Below are 18358 nucleotides of genomic sequence, written 5' to 3' on the forward strand. Positions count from 1 at the left end.
TCCCTCTGCCCCTCTCCCATGCTCTCTCTCTCTCTCTCTCTAAAATAAAATTTTTAAAAAATTACAAAAATAAGAGGACAGCTATCTGCTATTTACAAGATAAACACCTTAAACATAAGAGTACACAATAGCTGACAATAAAAGCCTGGAAAAAAAATGCCACGCAAAAGAAACAAAATAGATTTTGAAAGAATTGTTTTAATGTTTATTTATTTTTGAGAGAGAAAGAAAAAGAGAGGGGTAGGAGAGGCAGAGAGAGAGATAGGGAGACATAGAATCTTAAGCAGTGTCCAGGCTCTGAGCTGTCAGCACAGAGCTTAACTCGGAGCTTGAACTCATGAACTATGAGATCATGACCTGAGCCAAAGTTGGATGTTTAACCAACTGAGCCACCTAGGCACCCCGAAACAAAATAGATTTTAAAGCATAAATTCTATAGTTTAAATTTCATATTTTTTAAAAATTAGGGCCATATTTTACCCAATCTCTCTCTTTTTTAAGTTTATTTATTTATTTTGAGAGAGAGAGTGTGTGGGGAGGGCAGGGTGCAAGCAGGGGAGGGATAGAGAAAGAAGGAGAGAGACAGAATCCCAAGCATACTTCGTATTTTCAGAGCAGAGTCTGACGCAGGGCTTGATCTCACAAACCATGAGATCACGACCTCAGCCAAAACCAAGAGGCAGCCGCTTAACAACTGAGTCACCCAGGCACTCCTGTCCAATCTCTTAAAGAAGCAAACCATTTACTGATGGTACACATGGCTTTGTACCAGTCTCATAGCTGGTAGAACAATTTTATGAAGATACCTAATGCAGCAAGCTTGCCATATAAGCAAGAAAGATTATTCTAATAGAGAACAGTAACAAGCAAGATGGCCTATATAAATGACAGAATTAAAAGTAATGCACATTACACTTCCACCCAAGATAGAATAACAATGACCAGATTTACTCTCCTACCTGAAACCACCAATGAAACAACAAAGGTGCACAAGGAAACTTTTGGGGATGATGAGTATGTTCAAATCTTGATTGTGGTGATGGGTTCATGGGAGTACATCTGTCAAAATTTGGCGAATCATACACTTTAAATATGTATAGTTTTTGTACAGCAAAGGAAACCATCAACAACATGAAAAGGCAACATACTAAATGAGAGAAGATATTTACGATGATATACCTGATAAGGGGTTAATATCCAAAATATGTTAAAGAATTCATACAACTCAACACCAAAAAAACTCTACGAAATCCAATTAAAAAATGGGCAGAGTACCTGAATAGACATTTCTCCGAAGAAGATATCCAGATGGCCAACAGACGCATGAAAAGGTGCTCAACATCACTCATCATGAGGGAAATGCAAATCAAAACTACAATGAGATTATCACCTCACACCAGTCAGAATGGCTAATATCAGAAAGACCAGAAAGAACAGCATTGGTGAGGATATAGAGGAAAGAGAACCCTTGTATACTGTTGGTGCAGCCACTACGGAAAACAGTATGGAGGTTCCTCCAAAAATTAAAAAAAAAAAAAAAAAAAAAAGCCATAAAATTCAGTAATTCTACTTCTGGGTAGAGAAAGAAAATGAAAAAAACTAATTAAAAAAGATATATGCACCCCTCTGTTTACTGCAACATTTATAACAGCCAAGATATGGAAGCAATCCAAGTATCCATTGAAAGATGAATGGATAAACAGATGTGGATGCACACAAACACACACACACACACACACACACACACACACACACACACACAAATGAATATTATGTAGCCATAAAAAAGAATGAAATCTTGCCATTTTTGACAACATGGATGGACCCAGAGGGAGGGTATTATGCTAAGTGGAATAAGTCAGACAAATACAAATACCATATGATTTTACTTACATGGGGAATCTAAAAAATAAAACAGACAAAACAGACAAAAACAGATTCATAAATACTAAGAACAAAGTGGTAGTTGCCAGAGGGGAAGGGGATGGGGGGAATAGATGAAATATTTCAATAAGATTAAGAGGTACCAGATTTCAATAAGATTAAGAGGTTTCAGTTATAAAATAAATAAATCATGGGGATGAAAAAAAGTACAGCCTAGGGAACAATACTCTAACAGCTTTGGATGGTGACAAATGGCAACTACACTTACCATGACAAGCATTCCATAATACATATAAATGTTGAAATCACTATGTTACACACATGAAACTAATAAATTTTGTATGTCAACTATACTTCAATTAAGAAAAATTTTAGGGGCGCCTGGGTGGCTCAGTCAGTTGGGCGTCCAACTTCAGCTCAGGTCATGATCTTGCAGTCCGTGAGTTCGAGCCCCACGTCGGGCTCTGTGCTGACAGCTCAGAGCCTGGAGCTTGTTTCGGATTCTGTGTCTCCCTCTCTCTCTGACCTTCCCCCATTCATGCTCTGTCTCTCTCTGTCTCAAAAATGAATAAAATGTTAAAAAAAAATTAAGAAAAAAAGAAAAATTTTAAAGACAACAGATTTTTTAAATGGGCAAAAGGCACTTCACAGAAGATGATACAGGAATGTCCAAGAGGCAATGAAAATGTGCTCAACATCTTTATTCATCAGGTAAATGATCATTAAAACCACAATGAGAGACCACTACATATAGTCCAGAGTGGATAAAATTTTCAAAAAGAATAACACCAAATGTTGTTGAGGATGTGGAACACCTAAAACTTCTATAATAAAATGAGATACCACTTTGGAAAAAAGTCTTGCAGTCTTTTAACGGAAACCAACTCTATGACCTGGCAATTTCACTCCCATGAATCTACCCAAGAAAGATGAAAATGTATGTCTATGCTGGGGCACCTGGATGGCTCAGTTGGTTAAGCGTTGGACTCTTGGTTTTGGCTCACGTCATGACCCACACATAGTTTCGTGAGTTCAAGCCCTGCATCGGGCTGGGCTCCTCACTGACAGTGCAGAGCCTGCTTGGGATTCTCTGTCTGCCTCTCTCTCCCTCTCTGCCCCTCCTTCAATCACGCTGTATCTCTCAAAGTAAATAAATAAACTTAAAAAGAAAGGAAAAGAAAAGAAAATATATATCCATGAAAAGACTTGTATAAAAATGTTCACAGCAGTTTTATTCACAATAGCCAAAAACTGGAAATAGTCCTGGTGTCCATCAACAGGACAATGGATAAACAAACTAGTATATTCCATACAGTAGACTACTAATCAGCAATAAAAAGGAACAAACCATTGGGGTGCCTGACTGGCTCAGTTGGTACAGCATGCAACGCTTGGTCTTGGGGTTGTGGATTTAAGCCTCACATTGGGTGTGGAGATAACCGAACAATAATCTTCAAAAAATGTTTTAAAAATTAAATAAAAAAGGAATAAACTACTGATACAACAACATGGTTAAATCTCACTGGGTGTGGAGATAACAAAAATAATCTTTTGAAAAATTTTTAAAAATTAAATAAAAAGGAATAAACTGATACAACATGGTGAAATCTCATTTCTCACAAGCATGAATCTTAAGTGCATTAATAAAAAATTTAAATCTTTTTATTTTAACTTCTAATACAGTAAACACTAAAGGATTTAACTCACAGAGCTCTTCAGGGTCCTCAACAATTTTTAAATGTATAAAGGAGATGAGACAAAAAAAGCTTGAGCACTTCATATCTAGTAAAAGTTGAATATGGGCATGCCCTACAATCTAACCATTATACTACTCAATAGACACAACAACTCTCAAATTTGTGTGTACCAGATGATGTACAAAAATGTTATAACATTTGTAACAGCAAAAACCTGAAAACAACAAAATATCCAATGACTGAAGAATGGATAAATCCATATATTCATATAGTGGAATTCTAAACAGTAAAAATAAATGAACTATAGCTAAACCCATCAACAGAGAAGATTCTTGGGAATATGGATGATACATATTTGACCACAAATTGAGTGAAAAAAGCAAGTTGAAGAATACACACACACACACAGAGACACACACACACACATACATATATATAGTACAATTCCACTTATGTAAAATTAAAACAAGCAAACCTAAACAGTATATTCTTTAGAAACACACAGTGGTAAAAAGGTAGGAAATGATAAACACTAAATTAAGGATAGCAGTTACCTCTGGAGAAAAAGGAAGAATATGGAATGAGGGAAAGGCAAAGAGGGAGCTATTATTTAATGAATGCTCTTAACCAAAGAACAGTCCTCCTTTATCAAGGTCATAATTCTCTTCAATCGTCAAGCTTTAAGTTGGACATTCCTACAATAGTGAAAGAAGAGAGAACATCCATCTGATTGGCAAGACTGAATGAACTCCAGTGACCAACTGGATTTCAGACAATAAGACCAGACTGTCCTCATGTCTACTTTACAAGGGGGGTGGGGAGGGTGGAGGAGGGATTGCTACCCAGCAGGTAAAATAGCCTAAAACCATATATTTCATTTTGGGAATACTATCTTATCTAGAATACCTCCTTATCATTTTGTATAAATGAGTAAATGAATGAATTCCAATCATAAAACAATTTTTATAACAGTGTCAAGATTTTAACATGCATAATTTTTAGAGTTCTGTTTTGTTTTCTGAGTTCATTCAGTCTTTCCTCTTGCTGTTAAAAGCAGCTTGCTCTGAAAAGTTAAAGTACTTTAAAAGAGTCCACACCTATCATGAGTCAAAGATTTTTCCAGTCATGCAATTGAATTATTTCAACCTTGAAGTACGTATGTACTTTCACTGGGCAAAATACCTCTTTTGAGTCTCATGAGTACATTATAGGGATAAATAAAATGATGCTTATAAAAATTCTTTGAAATCTTCAGATAGAGGGCCTATATTAAACTTTATTATTCTTTTTAAAGTTTCATCTTCTAAGAATAAAAAGCATGATGTAATTTGGCATACTCGGAGTTTATACAACAGGAAATCAAAATTGCTCAAAACTCAACTTTAGACACTGTTTCAGTGACTTACTGCTGAATAACAAACCACCCCCCAAACTTGATGGCTTCAAAAAACAATTTCTTAAATAAATAAATAAATAAATAAATAAATAAATAAATAAATAAATAAAAACAATTTATTATCTCTCATGGGAAAAACACATACAATGAAAGGTGCACAGGAATATAAATGTAATACGTAAACAGGCTGTTTTGGCAAAAGTACAGTGTAAGTAGGGAAAGCAGGAATTATAGGGAAAAGGAGGAACACAGACTGAAGAGTTTAGAATAAACTGGATACCACAATGAGCTAAAAGTACACAACCACCAGAATGGCAAAAATTGAAGACTAACCAAATGTTAGTGAGGAAGTGGATGAAATGCTGTGAATGTAAAACGTTACAACCACTTTGAGAAAAGATCTGGTAGTTTCTAATAAAACTTAACACACAACCACCTATGACCCAGTTATTCCAACCCTCAGTATTTACCTATGAGAAATGAAAATACATATCCACAAGACGACCTGTACAAGAAAAGACGACCTGTACAAGAATGTTCATAGCAGCTTTATACATAATTATCAAACCTTAAAACAGCAAGGTGTTCATCAGTAGGTAAATCAATAAACTGTGGTATATTCATACAATGGAATATTACCCAGCAATAAAAAGGAATTACCAATACATGCAACATTGCTGAAGTCTCAAAAACATTATGCTGAGTGAAAGAAGTCTTACACAGGAGTGCCTGGGTGGCTCAATCAGTTGAGCATCTGACTCTTGATTTTGGTTCAGGTCATGATCTCATGGTTTGTGAGACTGAGTCCCTGTCAGGCTCTGCGCTGACGGCACTGAGGCTGCTTGAGATCCTCTCTCTCCCTCTCTCTCTCTCTGCCCCTCCCCAACCAATGTGCATGCATACATGCTCTATCTCTCAAAATAAATAAATTAACTTTAAAAAAAAAAAAAAGAAAGAAATCTTATACTAAACAGTAAATACTGTTTGACTCCACTTACATACAGTTCTAGAACAGGCACATCTAATCTATGGTGGGGGAAAAAAAATCAGAATAGTGGTAGCCCTGAAGAGAAGGGGAAGGTGGAGGTAAGAATTAACAGGGAAGGGGCATGAAGAACCTTCTCACTTGATGCTAAAGTTCCATATTCTAATAGAGGTTTTGATTACACAAATGTATCAATTTCTTGAAATTCAGCAAATATACATTTAAGATCTGCACATTACTTCAAATATAAGTTTTACCTCCAAAGAAAAAAACAAAGAATTGAACTTTAATTGATGATATGTATGTTGAAGGATTTAGGGGAAAGTATAAAGATGTTTGCAATTTACTTTGAAATTAATAATGTCAAAAATTTAAATGAACTGATAGAAGAATGGGCAACTGGGTAGACATGCAACAAAACAAAGCATAATAAAACGTTAATAGTAGAATCTAGACAATAGTTGAACAGATAGTCACTGCAAAATTCTTCCGACTTTGTTGTAAAGATATTCATTTAAAAAAAGGGGTTTTCATGCCATGTTAGAATTCGGTCTCTATCCTTCTGTCAACAGAAAGTCCTCTAAGGAAAACAGAAGCACCTAACTGTAAGGAGTAATCAATCAAGGTTTAAAGAGGTATCTACTGGGGCTCCCGGCTGGCTCAGTTGGTAGAGCATGCAACTCTAGATGTCAGGATGGTGAGTTCAAGCCCTACGATGGGCATGGAGCCTACTTAAAATAAAGATTAAATAATAATAATAATAATAATAATAATAATAATAATAATAATAGAAGAGAGGTATCCACTGAGAGAATGCAGCTACAAATGACAAGGGAACATCATGTGCAAAAGCAATCCCACTGAAAACATCTAAAAATTCTGGTATATTCTTAATATATTCAAACAAATGAAAGAAAGATGAAAGGGAGGAAAAGAGAAGAGAGGAAAGGCCCACTAAAGCAAGGAGTCAATTAGGTCAAGGAGGAGACGTCCCCCCAGAAAAGTTTAACCTTCCTCTACCTCCCCCAAACTCAGTGTTTGCTCTTAAGGCCTTTCAACTGAGGGGATGAGGCCCACCCATATTACTGAAAGTAATCTTTACTTAAAGTCAACTGATTGTAGATGTTGATCACATTTATAAAATACCTTCATAACAACACTTAGATTAGTATCTGATCAAATAAATGGATACGAAAGCCTAGCCAAGTTCACAGAAAAAATTAACCATCACAGATGAGGAGGCCACAACTATAACACAGTATGATTTTTTTTAAAACTTATTTTCACTAGATCCCAATTCAGCTAATATTTTTTTTAATATTTGTTTATTTTGAGAGCGAGCAAGCACATGCACACAGCATAAACAGGGAAGGGGCAGAGAGAGAGGGAGAGAGAGGGAAAGAGAATCTCAACCAGGCTTCATACTGTCAGTGCAGAGCCCACACAAGGTTCAATTTCATGAACCATGAGATCATGACTTGAGTCAAAACCAAGAGCTGGTCAATCAACTGAGCCACCCAGGCTCAGTTGAATTAGGGAATTCAACTAACATTTTTTGCGCACCTAGTATTTGCTAGGCGCTTCACCTCACTGTACACTTTCAAGTGTATCATGCCATTTAATTCTCATAACCCTCTTGGATATCATTATTTTCATATTATAGAAAATAAACTGATACATGGGGTGCCTGGGTGGCTCAGTAGGTTAAGCGTCCAACTTCGGCTCAGGTCATGATCTGTGAGTTCAAGCCCCACGTCGGACTCTGTGCTGACAGCTCAGAGCCTGGAGCCTGCTTTGGATTCTGTTTCTTCCTCTCTCTCTCTCCCCCCCTCCCCTGCTCATGCTCGCTCGCTCGCTCTCTCAAAAATAAACATTAAAAAATTAAAAAAAAAAAAAAAAAAGAAAATACACTGATACAAAGAAGGATTAAGGGATCTGCCCAAAGTCACAACACATTCGATGCAACAAATAGGAATCTTGATTCAGACTCCAAGTCATTATACTATGTACTTTCCCCACAGTAAAACATGTAGGACTTTTGTGTCCCATTAACTGCTTTTGCTGTCTCTTTTGGGCTGTATCATTTTGCTGGGTCCTAAAATCCTAAAATGTGTCTCCATGCCCCTACTTCTTTTAAAATGCTCTCTGCATTACCTAAAACCCTCCAAGTCAGGGCTTTTTTTTTTTTTTTTTTTTTTTTTTCCCCCACTGACTGGGAAACAGTTGGCAAAGGAACAGGGTGAACCCAAAATCAAAGAAACAACTTAAAATTTTAACCTAAGATAATAATGCACTGGACAAGATTTTCATTTAAATGTTCACTATTCTATGTATTCTGGCTTAGTAAAGTTCCCCAATTTATTATTTGAGGTATTTGTTCTTCTTATTTACCCACCCACCAATTACTGTTCCATTAAAACAATAAAAATCTATCATTTCTTCCAACATGTGCTACCAAATGACAATTCTTCCTAGTTAGTATCTTTGACAACATGGGTAAAACTAAGTTAGGATGAGACTTCAAAAATGCTCTCAGCCTTCAAGTACTACTAAACACTAATTACTAACTACAGACTTAAGTCTAAAAAGTGGTTTGGTTTGAGCTTGGCAAAAGTGTTAGGAGCAAATGAGAATGAAAACTTTCTGAAATGAAAAAGTAAGTTCAACTTTAAGTTCAATTTTGCTTACTACCCAGGACAATCACTTCCAAGCTCTCCTTCACATGCAGTGTTTTCAGTCTTGTTACTGTGAATGGGGGGCTGGAGGGTTTCAACACCTAGCTTGGTTTTCAAAGTTAGAAACATAGGTTCCAGTACCAGCCCTATGATCCTGAACAAATCACTTATCCTTTTGAACTTGGTTTCCTTACATACAAACAGGGATAACACCTACACATCACAGGAAAAAAAGAATTAAACGTGCTTTGTGAACCTGAACCCTTGTTCCTCCAAGTATAGCTCCAGACCAGAAGCACTGGAATCACTTGAGAACTTATAAGAAATGCAGAATCTAAGGCCACATTCCACACCTACTTAATCAGAATATGCACTTTAACAAGATCTCAAGGTAATTAACATGCACATTTACCTCTGAGAAGCACTGCTGTAAAGCATACTACAGATGTTAGGTATCTTCACCATAAAAATTAGCCCATTGGGAGCTCTTTTCCTTCTGAGGAAGTCCTATGATCTGGTAACTCATTAACAATATGACATCAGCAACACTGACATCATCTTCCTCAGCAGCTACCATTTCCCTGAAAAACTACTGAATATGGATTCTGGCGTAGGTTTTACCACTAATTTGTAACATAATCTTAGGCAAATCACTTCAATACTCAAGGTCTTTCTTCTTACAAAAAAATGAAAGCATCAGACCACTAGTTCCCAATCTGAGGTCCCTGGACCCACTGAGGTCTGAAAAAGTAGTAATGAAGGGAGGCAACATAGTATGGTATTAAGAGCATATCTTTGGAATCAAAAGGCTCCTGGGTCACTTAGGCTCTGCCACTTAATAGTGTGTGACCGAGGGGGACACGTGGGTGGCTCAGTCAGCTGAGTATCCAACTTTGGCTCAGGTCATGATCTCACGACTTTTGAGTTCAAGCCCCGCATTGGGCTCTGTGCTGACAGCTCGAGGCCTGGAGCCTGCTTCAGATTCTGTGTCTCCCTCTCTGTCCCTCCCCTGCTCATTCTCTGTCTATCTCTCAAAAATAAACAAACATTTAAAAAAAAATAGTGTGTGACCGAGGGCAAGTTATGCAAGTTATTTAATTTTCCTAAACTGTAATGTCTTAACTGCAAATTAGGATTATAACAGTACCTACCTCAGAGATCAAGCAGTATACTATATGGTTACAACTAAGTGCTCTGCTGGGTAACTTTTTTAGGGTGATAGAAAATCTACGTCTTGACTGCAATGGTGGTTACATAGATATATACACCTGTCAAAATTTTTCAAACCATACACTTAAAATGGATGTATTTTAAGTAAATTATGCCTCAAAAAACTAATTTTTAAAAAATGTTTATTTTTGAGCGGGGGAGGGGCAGAGAAAGAGGGGAACAGAAGATCTGAAGTGGGCTCTGTGCTGACAGCAGAATCTGACACTTAACTGACTGGGCCACCCAGCCGCCCCACGAAAAGCTAATTTTAAAAGTAAAAAAGAAAAAGAGAGAAAGGAAGGAGAATGTGCTCTAGAGTCAGATTGTGTGAGTTCAAATCCTGGCTCTGCCACTTGCAAAGTAAACAACTTTGTACAAAATTATTTAACCCGTCTATGAGCCCTCAACTTCCACATTTGTAAGACAACTAACAAGAATCTCACTTAAAAGAGCTATTATAAGGATTATAATAGGGATTCTAATGAGATCCTATACACATAGAGCTTTGCATCTATTAACTGCCTCATAATGTTCGCTATTGTTATTTCTACTATTTTCAATATTTCAAAAATCATATTTATCCACAACCAGGCTTTAGTGAAAATATTATGCTGTTTTATTTTGGACTAGAATTATATCAAGACATTACACACCTCACATGGATCAATACAGTGTGGTAACAGTGACTAGAACTCCTCTGGCAGTTACATGCACCTTTATTTAATTAAGATGGAGATAAAGTACATTAACAACTTACATATAAGTAATAATAAATTACAATTTAAGTAATAATAATAATAATAAATTCATGGGACCCAAGAAAGAAAATAATAAAAGGATTTCTTTCTAATGAACAGGTTTAAATAGCTGCTATGTCACCATATGATCCGGCAATTCCACTTTAGGGTCACAAAGAGATATTTGTACACCCATGTTCATGGCAGCACTATTCACAATAGCCAAGAGGTGGAAACAACCCATATGTCTATCAACAGAGGAATGGATAAGCAAAATGTAGTATATATACATAATGGAGTTTTATTCAGGCTTTAAAAAGAAGGAAATTCTAACTAATGCTACAACATGGATTGACCTACACAGACACTATGCTGAATAAAATAAGCCAGTCACAAAAAGACAAAGACAGCACTGTCTTTATATGAGACACCTAGAGTAGTCAAATTGACAGAGACCCTGGTCACCAGGGTCTGGGAGGAAGAAGGAATGGGCAGTTATTTAATGGGTACAGAGTTACAGTTTTGCAAAATGAAGAGTTCTAGAGATTCATTGCAAGACAACATGAAGGTACTTAACACTACTAAGCTATACATGTTAAAATGGTAAATTTTATTCTATGTGCATTTTTGCACAATTAAACAAATTTAAATAAATAAATAAACTGTATGGCTGTTCTTCCAGTATTAACACTGTAAATAAAGCTTTTATACTTTAAGCTCTTAACGAGTAACTTCTCCTTGTATTCCAATGCACCACATATATACATCCATCACAGCACTGGAAACAATTTACTGGCAATCTTTGACTTGTACATATTAAATCTAAATCTTTTTGTACACTGAATTTGGCCCTTCACTTGGCCTCAGTCTTCAGTTGACTTACTACTTTGAGCTATGTGTGAAGCAGTGCTGCTTGCCTGTCAATAACCCTCAGGAAAATCACTGCCTTCCTTAGGTGACAGGAGTATCACCTCTGCCAGCCCACAGAACTCCAGGACCAAAAGAAGCCTGAAGCACACTCACTTACTTGAGGCTACAATTCAGAGAAGATGGGTGGGAGGGGGCCTGGAAAAAGGAAAGGAAAAGAAAGGTAGCAATGAGCCACTAGCAGCTAGATGCCTTGAGTGGCATAAGTGTATGGGAGAGAGGCTGGTTGAAGCCTCTCTGGTCTTGTGCTATAGTGTCAAAGAAAAACCCCTTTACCTCATCTAAGCAAATCCCATAATAATGGTATAAAAACTGAGGGTTGTCCTACTTTGTTTCTGTCCAATTCCTATGAATAGGATGGGGAGGGGGACAACAAAGCTACGAGAAGGATGGTATCTACCCAGATTGAATCATTCTAGCCCAAGGACAAAAGGGAGATGGCTGGATGGTCCTACCAGAAGTTACCACCCATTCTCCCCATTCATGAAAGTCTTACTAAGTTACCCCCTCAGACTGAGGTAACCTCTATAAAACCCATAATTAGAAATTATAATTTTTTTTGGCTTTCCAATAAACCCTCCTTCATAATACATCAATTTGGGACATTCTTCTTTCAAGTACATTTTGAGTAATGCGTTTCCCTTGAAAACAGAAAATGCCTAATAGTACTTACCTATTTATACCCCCACTGGCCTATCAGCCACCTTGAACAGGTGACTTTATATAGTTGCATATTCTATACACTATAGTTTATCTGGGTAATTCTCCTCTGAGACCATAATTAAAGGATTCCTTTCCACCTCCCTTTAGTAACATTTCTTCCATGAAACTAACAGTGCTTGAAATTCCACTTCCCACAGAACTATGTGTTAGTAGAAAGAATTGTCAGACCCATATTTGAATACCATTTCTGCCACTTAATAGCTGTATGATGCTGAGCAGTTTACTTCACTTCCTGCATCAATAAAGTGGGAAGTCCACGTACCTACTCACTAGGAATGTTGTAAAGAATAGAAATGCACAGGAAATCTTCACTTTAAAGAGTTCTAATATGCACAAATTCCAGGTACACAGTTTAGTTAAATAATTCCAATTCCCCAACAACACAATTCAAATTTCAGGTACCACAGTACATTAACCGTGAGTGACTGAATATAGTGCAAACTTCACGACTAGGTGTTCAGTCCACAAATCACTATGTAAATAATAGAAGCACATCACAATCAGCGCCTAACTGACTTGAAAAGTCACTTCTTTCAAAGTCTGTTGCTGGATTTGACAAAATAAACTGCGAAGGAACAAAAATTAAGCTGATGGTAGACCTCTCATCAGCAATGATAAAAGCCAGGAGATAATGAATAACATATTTAAAGTGCTGAGAGAAAATTAACTCTCTGCCTAAATTTCTTTTTTTTTTAATTTTTTTTTCTTAATGTTTATTTGTTCTGGAGAGAGAGAGTGTGAGCAGGGGAGAGACAGACAGAGAGAGAGAGAGAGAGAGAGAGAGAGAGAATGAATATCTGAAACAGGCTCCAGGCTCCCAGCTGTCAGCACAGAGCCCGACACGGGGATCGAACTCACGAGCCATGAGATCATGACCTGAGCCAAAGTCGGACACTTAACTACAGAGCCACCCAGGCACCCCAACTGCCTAAATATCTAACAATGGATAAGACATCAAAGCAAAAACTGTTGGTGATTATTCACTGCACATCTGTTAATCAGTTCATGTACAGACAGCAAGGCATGTAGCTGAGTTGCTTCCTTGTCTCTGGTGATGAATGTAGGTGATATTTTACAAACATGAATAATCAAAAGAGGGAAATGGCCAATAATGATGAAAGTGTAGCAAAGAAACAAAAAGTGATAATGTTGGAAGTGAAATTCCAATCAAACATAAACGGAGTTATTGAAGAAACCGCCGACACTGACAATGTTGACTGCTGCCATTCCAGAGACTCTAGATATGCAGCCAGAGGAACTTAATGAAGACAAACTTACCCACATAAATGAAGAAAGTGGTTGTGAGAAAAGGATGATGTTTCAAATTATAGTATACTAAACATTAGTTTTACTATTTTTTCATTTCTCTATATATCTATAACCAACAATAAGAGAGTTTATAGTGCTTGACAAAAAAATTTTAAAGGTGACAAAACAATCATAACTTTTCCCATTGATTATTAAGACTACTTTGCCAGGTTTTAACTTGCAAGGTCCTTTGTGCTGTCCTACACAACTATAAAGAGTGAGGACTGCCTGTACCTATAACTTCTGGCACATCAAGGAACACATTATTTCACAACTAAAGAGAAAACCTCTACCTTTACAATCTGCTCAAACAAAAAAGGAATTTGAAAAAAAAAAAAATGAAAAAAAAAACAGAAAAGGAATTTGAAATGATCTTGGGGGATGTTAAGAAGAAAGATTTTCTGGTATTTCAGTGACTAAGAACTGCTGCCATATCTGAACATGCAATTCCCCAAACTCCTCTTTTTATTACTCAAAATACACACAGCCTAGTGCTGAAAGACGGGGTTCATGAATAATTATTCAATTTGTCCGTTGTGACAGTATTCTATTTCACCTGTCCTTACTTCTTGCATGCAGGGACAAAACAATGAGTGTGTGATAGTACAAGATATAGTAGCTTTATTTTTTTTTATCTCATTTAATCTTTATTTATTTTTATTTATTTATTTTTTTAATATGAAATTTATTGTCAAATTGGTTTCCATACAACCCCCAATGCTCATCCCAACAGGTGCCCTCCTCAATGCCCATCGCCCACCCTCCCCTCCCTCCCACCCCCCATCAATCATCAGTTTATTCTCAGTTTTTAAGAGTCTCTTGTGGTTTGGCTCCCTCCCTCTCTCTTTTTTTTTTTTTCCTTCCCCTCCCCTATGGTCTTCTGTAAAGTTTCTCAGGATCCACATAAGAGTGAAAACATATGGTATCTGTCTTTCTCTGTATGACTTAGCTTTAGAATCAGACCTCAACTTAAACACCATCTCTACATCACTTTTTGCAACCTTAGGTAAAGACTGAAAGAGAGAAGAGGAAGTGCTTAGCAAAGTGTCGTATACAGTAAGCACTTACATATGGCTATTATCATCATTATCTTTACTATTCCTATCATTAATGTAAATATCATAATAATGATATAATTGTATTTATTTTAAACACATCATTATTAACCAGCATATTCTTCAAAGATTAAATTCTCTTACTCCAAAAAATGATGGATACCCTCTGCTTCCTGGGTAAAAAGACTTGACCTCAACTTCCTCCAAATAATTTTCTCCCAAGGCACATGTGCAAAGGGTAGCCAACATTCACTTACTCTCTTCTTGCAACCCTTGATTCCTATGTCAAAACCCCCCCTGCAGTCTTCTCAGTTTCCTCCTCTGAGGACATTAAGACCAAAAGCCATTTCCCATTTCTCACAGCTATCTGGCAGAACAGCTATCTTGCACCCTCATAGCTCACATGACTTAACCGTCAGTTTTCTCTTGATTCTAATCCTTGGTTCTAAACTAAGAGCCATTATTACTTATATCCACCCATAAATATGCAAAGGGCCTAAAGGTCAACTAAAGCCAACCCCTTTTCTTTACTAAATAATTCCTCATAAAATACTCATGTGAGTTAGTTCAGTAATGTCTGTTTCAACACTTCCAGTGACCTCCACCTCCAGGCAAGCCATTCCATGCTTATCTTCAGTTAAAAAATTTCCTTAGGCTGAAGCAAAATCTCTCCCCTTACTGTTAGTTTCCATCCATATACTCTAATTCCACATTCTAGAGAAATTTAGAAAGTTTAACTGCTCTGTATGACAGCCCATCCAATGTTTGAAGACCATGGCAATGTCTTCATGTTGTTCTTCCATGTTACACGCTTCCAGTTCAGAAAGCATGATTTTAAGTCCCTTCCTCTCACGGACCTTCTCTGGACCAGGTATGGGCTTGCCAACATGATCTAACAACAAATTGGTAAAGCGCTTCCTTGCCAACATTTGGGCTGCCAAGTAATTATACTACAAGTGATCCCTCTGCCCATATTCTTCCATTATTATATAAAAATTTTTACTTTACTAGTTCAGGAAACATGACTCTAAGCCCAAATCATGGTTTCAAAGGAATGGTTTGACATCTTGAACACTAACAAGAGTTCGGGTTTCTTTTTCTATTGAGTCAACTACTGTGAAGAGAATCAAGTGGGATCAGCTGGCACGAAACTCTTGCCTCTTCCCTACAAAGCCAAACAAATGTCTGGGAAAAGGCGGTAGCAATGGGAAGGTTAGCTAAGAAGAGTTGCTTCATGCCCTGAGAAAGTGGGTCCAATTAAAAGGCGGCAGTAATAGCCAAAAAAAAAAAATATATATATATACATATGTGTATATATATATATACACATATACATACATATGTATGTGTATATATATACATATATATACACATACATATGTATGTATATGTCACATACATATGTATGTATATGTATATATATGTATATATACACGTATATATATATTCTCTATACTTTGCCAGAAACAGGTAGGTACCGGAAGAAGGATCAAACATTGTGCTCTCAAAATTTAACCCACGTAAAGTGCATAAAAGAAATGGCAGATTTTTCCTGTGCTCTCCTAACTTAGTGGAGTAAGAGCTGGGGAAATACACACACACACGCACACACACACACCTACCTACCTACATACCTACCTACCTAGTGGAGTAAGAGCTGGGGCAATGCGCGCGCGCGCGCGCACACACACACACACCTACCTACCTACCTACCTACCTACCTACCTACCTACCTACCTAGGGGGCAATTGGTGCCTGTCAGGGGCAAGCAGTTGGAGAAGGATTTTTCCCCAAGTCCTCAGAAGGTGCAATCAGTGGAAGTAGTGTCCTCAAATGAACTCTAACCCTTAGGTAGTAGGAAAGGAAGCAGGCAGAGTGGCACAGGGACTTGGTCCCCTGTGCTCCTGTGAGCCCGACACCTTCCCTGGAGGTGACGAAGAGGTCCGAAGAAAACAGAGAAAGAGGAAGGAAAAGACCTGGGAGTTTCCACGTTTGGGGTGAGACTAAGTTAGGACCTGTTCCCTTCTCCCGTGGCCTTAAGGCCGAAGGTGGTGGCAGCAACAGTAGGAGCAGGTGTCCCAGGCCCTCATTCTAACCAGCAGAATCCTCCACTCTCCCCACCTCCTCTAGGGCCGCCCCAGCCTGCCCCACTGCTCCCGTCATAAAGGAATTCCCATCCCCAGTCCTGCCCCTCAGGCCTCCCCTCAGGTCCAGCGGGGGGCTCCCCACTTCTCTTCCGATCCCCAAACTCAACCCTCCCCAACCCGTTCGGACCCCGGCACGCCTCACCCGACACACTGGATTCCCCCATCCGCCCCCCTCCTCGGCAAAGCTCCCATTCCTGCCCCCAGGCCGGGGCTCCCCACTCCACCTCCCCAGCCAGGCCTGGTGCCTCCCTGGGCGGCCAGGTCCGCCCTCCGCTTTCCTCACGCGGCGTCTCCCCTCGGACCGGCGCCCTCCCTCCCTGCCTCCCGCCTCAGGCCCGGGCGCCCGCACTCACAGAACTCGGCGATGTACCAGGTCACCGCGTAGTTCTCCTCGCACCAGTCCAGCGTGGACGTCGTGGGGCCCCAGTAGCCCTCGCGGTCCGCGGCCGGAGCCATAGCGCACGCAGCCGCCGCCGCCGCCGCCGCCCAGGCGCTCCGCTGGCCGCGATCGGCTCGGCAAGCTCCCAGGCCGGCTCGGGCCCTGCTCTCGCGCCCACCGAACGCTCCGCCCACCCTCTCTCCCTTAGGGGAGGGGCCGGCTCCGTCAGCGGCAGTGCCCGGCGGGAGACCCCGCCCACCGGCGCCTCCAGGCCGCCCTCGCCAGGAGGCGCCCCGCCCACCCCGAGGCCACAGGGGTTCCCCTGGTGGGGGGGGGGGGGGTCCTTTTCCCAGGAAAGGGCTGTGATCAGGTCACCGGGACGACGGTTACCCAGGCTGCCTGTCCCGCCCAGACACGCCCCTGGCTGTAGGCTTGGGGTTTCTGATATCCCTGAGGCTGTTTTCTGTCTGGACGTGTCAGAGACTCTATCTCTTTGTACGTGTGTGTCTGTGTGTGTGGTTTGATTAAACTAAGGCGGGTTGGGTTGAAGCCATCGGCAAGCCCTGGCTTGATAAAACCTGTGCAGAGGCACAGCGTCTTTCTCAGCGTCTTCCTTTGACCGCAGGCCTCAAACGGAACCCAGAAACAGAACTCTCCCAGCCCCGGGGACTCCTAGGAAATAAACAGTGCTTTTCTGATAAAGATATAAGTAAGTGTCTCTTGGGAACAAAGGGAAAGGGCAACAACCCTGGAGCAAAAAAAAAAAAAAAAAAAAAACGGGGGCGGGGAGGTTGAGGGCGAGGGCATTCAGATCCTGTAAAAGAATTCAACTAATTAAAAAAAAAATGTTTAAAAAAAAAAAAAAAGGGGGCGCCTGGGTGGCGCAGTCGGTTAAGCGTCCGACTTCAGCCAGGTCACGATCTCGGGGTCCGGGAGTTCGAGCCCCGCGTCGGGCTCTGGGCTGATGGCTCAGAGCCTGGAGCCTGTTTCCGATTCTGTGTCTCCCTCTCTCTCTGCCCCTCCCCCGTTCATGCTCTGTCTCTCTCTGTCCCAAAAATAAAATTAAAAAAAATATATATGTTTAAGAATTCAACTAAAGCAGAGCTTGCATGCCTCAATTCAGGCTTCCAAACCCAGTAGAGGTTTCTACTGTCTACCTATAATTGTGCCCTTACTCTCCAGGCAACCAACAGCCTCCCCTTCTTCCAGCCTCAAGACTGTAATACTCCACAGAGT

The 18358-nt window shown here is 39.6% G+C and overlaps 1 protein-coding gene across 1 annotated transcript in view; it reads right to left on the reverse strand.

Moving 5' to 3' along the window:
- The window catches only part of ACER3 (alkaline ceramidase 3), a 177611-nt gene extending 160288 nt beyond the window's left edge, over positions 1-17323 (reverse strand). The window contains exon 1 of the mRNA XM_043580156.1: positions 17097-17323. Coding sequence (XP_043436091.1) covers positions 17097-17199 — 103 coding nt within the window. The 5' untranslated portion in view covers positions 17200-17323. The remainder of the gene's footprint in view (positions 1-17096) is intronic.
- Between the last annotated feature and the right edge of the window lie 1035 nt (positions 17324-18358).

The sequence above is a fragment of the Prionailurus bengalensis genome, chromosome D1 (assembly GCF_016509475.1).
Source record: "Prionailurus bengalensis isolate Pbe53 chromosome D1, Fcat_Pben_1.1_paternal_pri, whole genome shotgun sequence".
Lineage (NCBI taxonomy): Eukaryota > Metazoa > Chordata > Mammalia > Carnivora > Felidae > Prionailurus > Prionailurus bengalensis.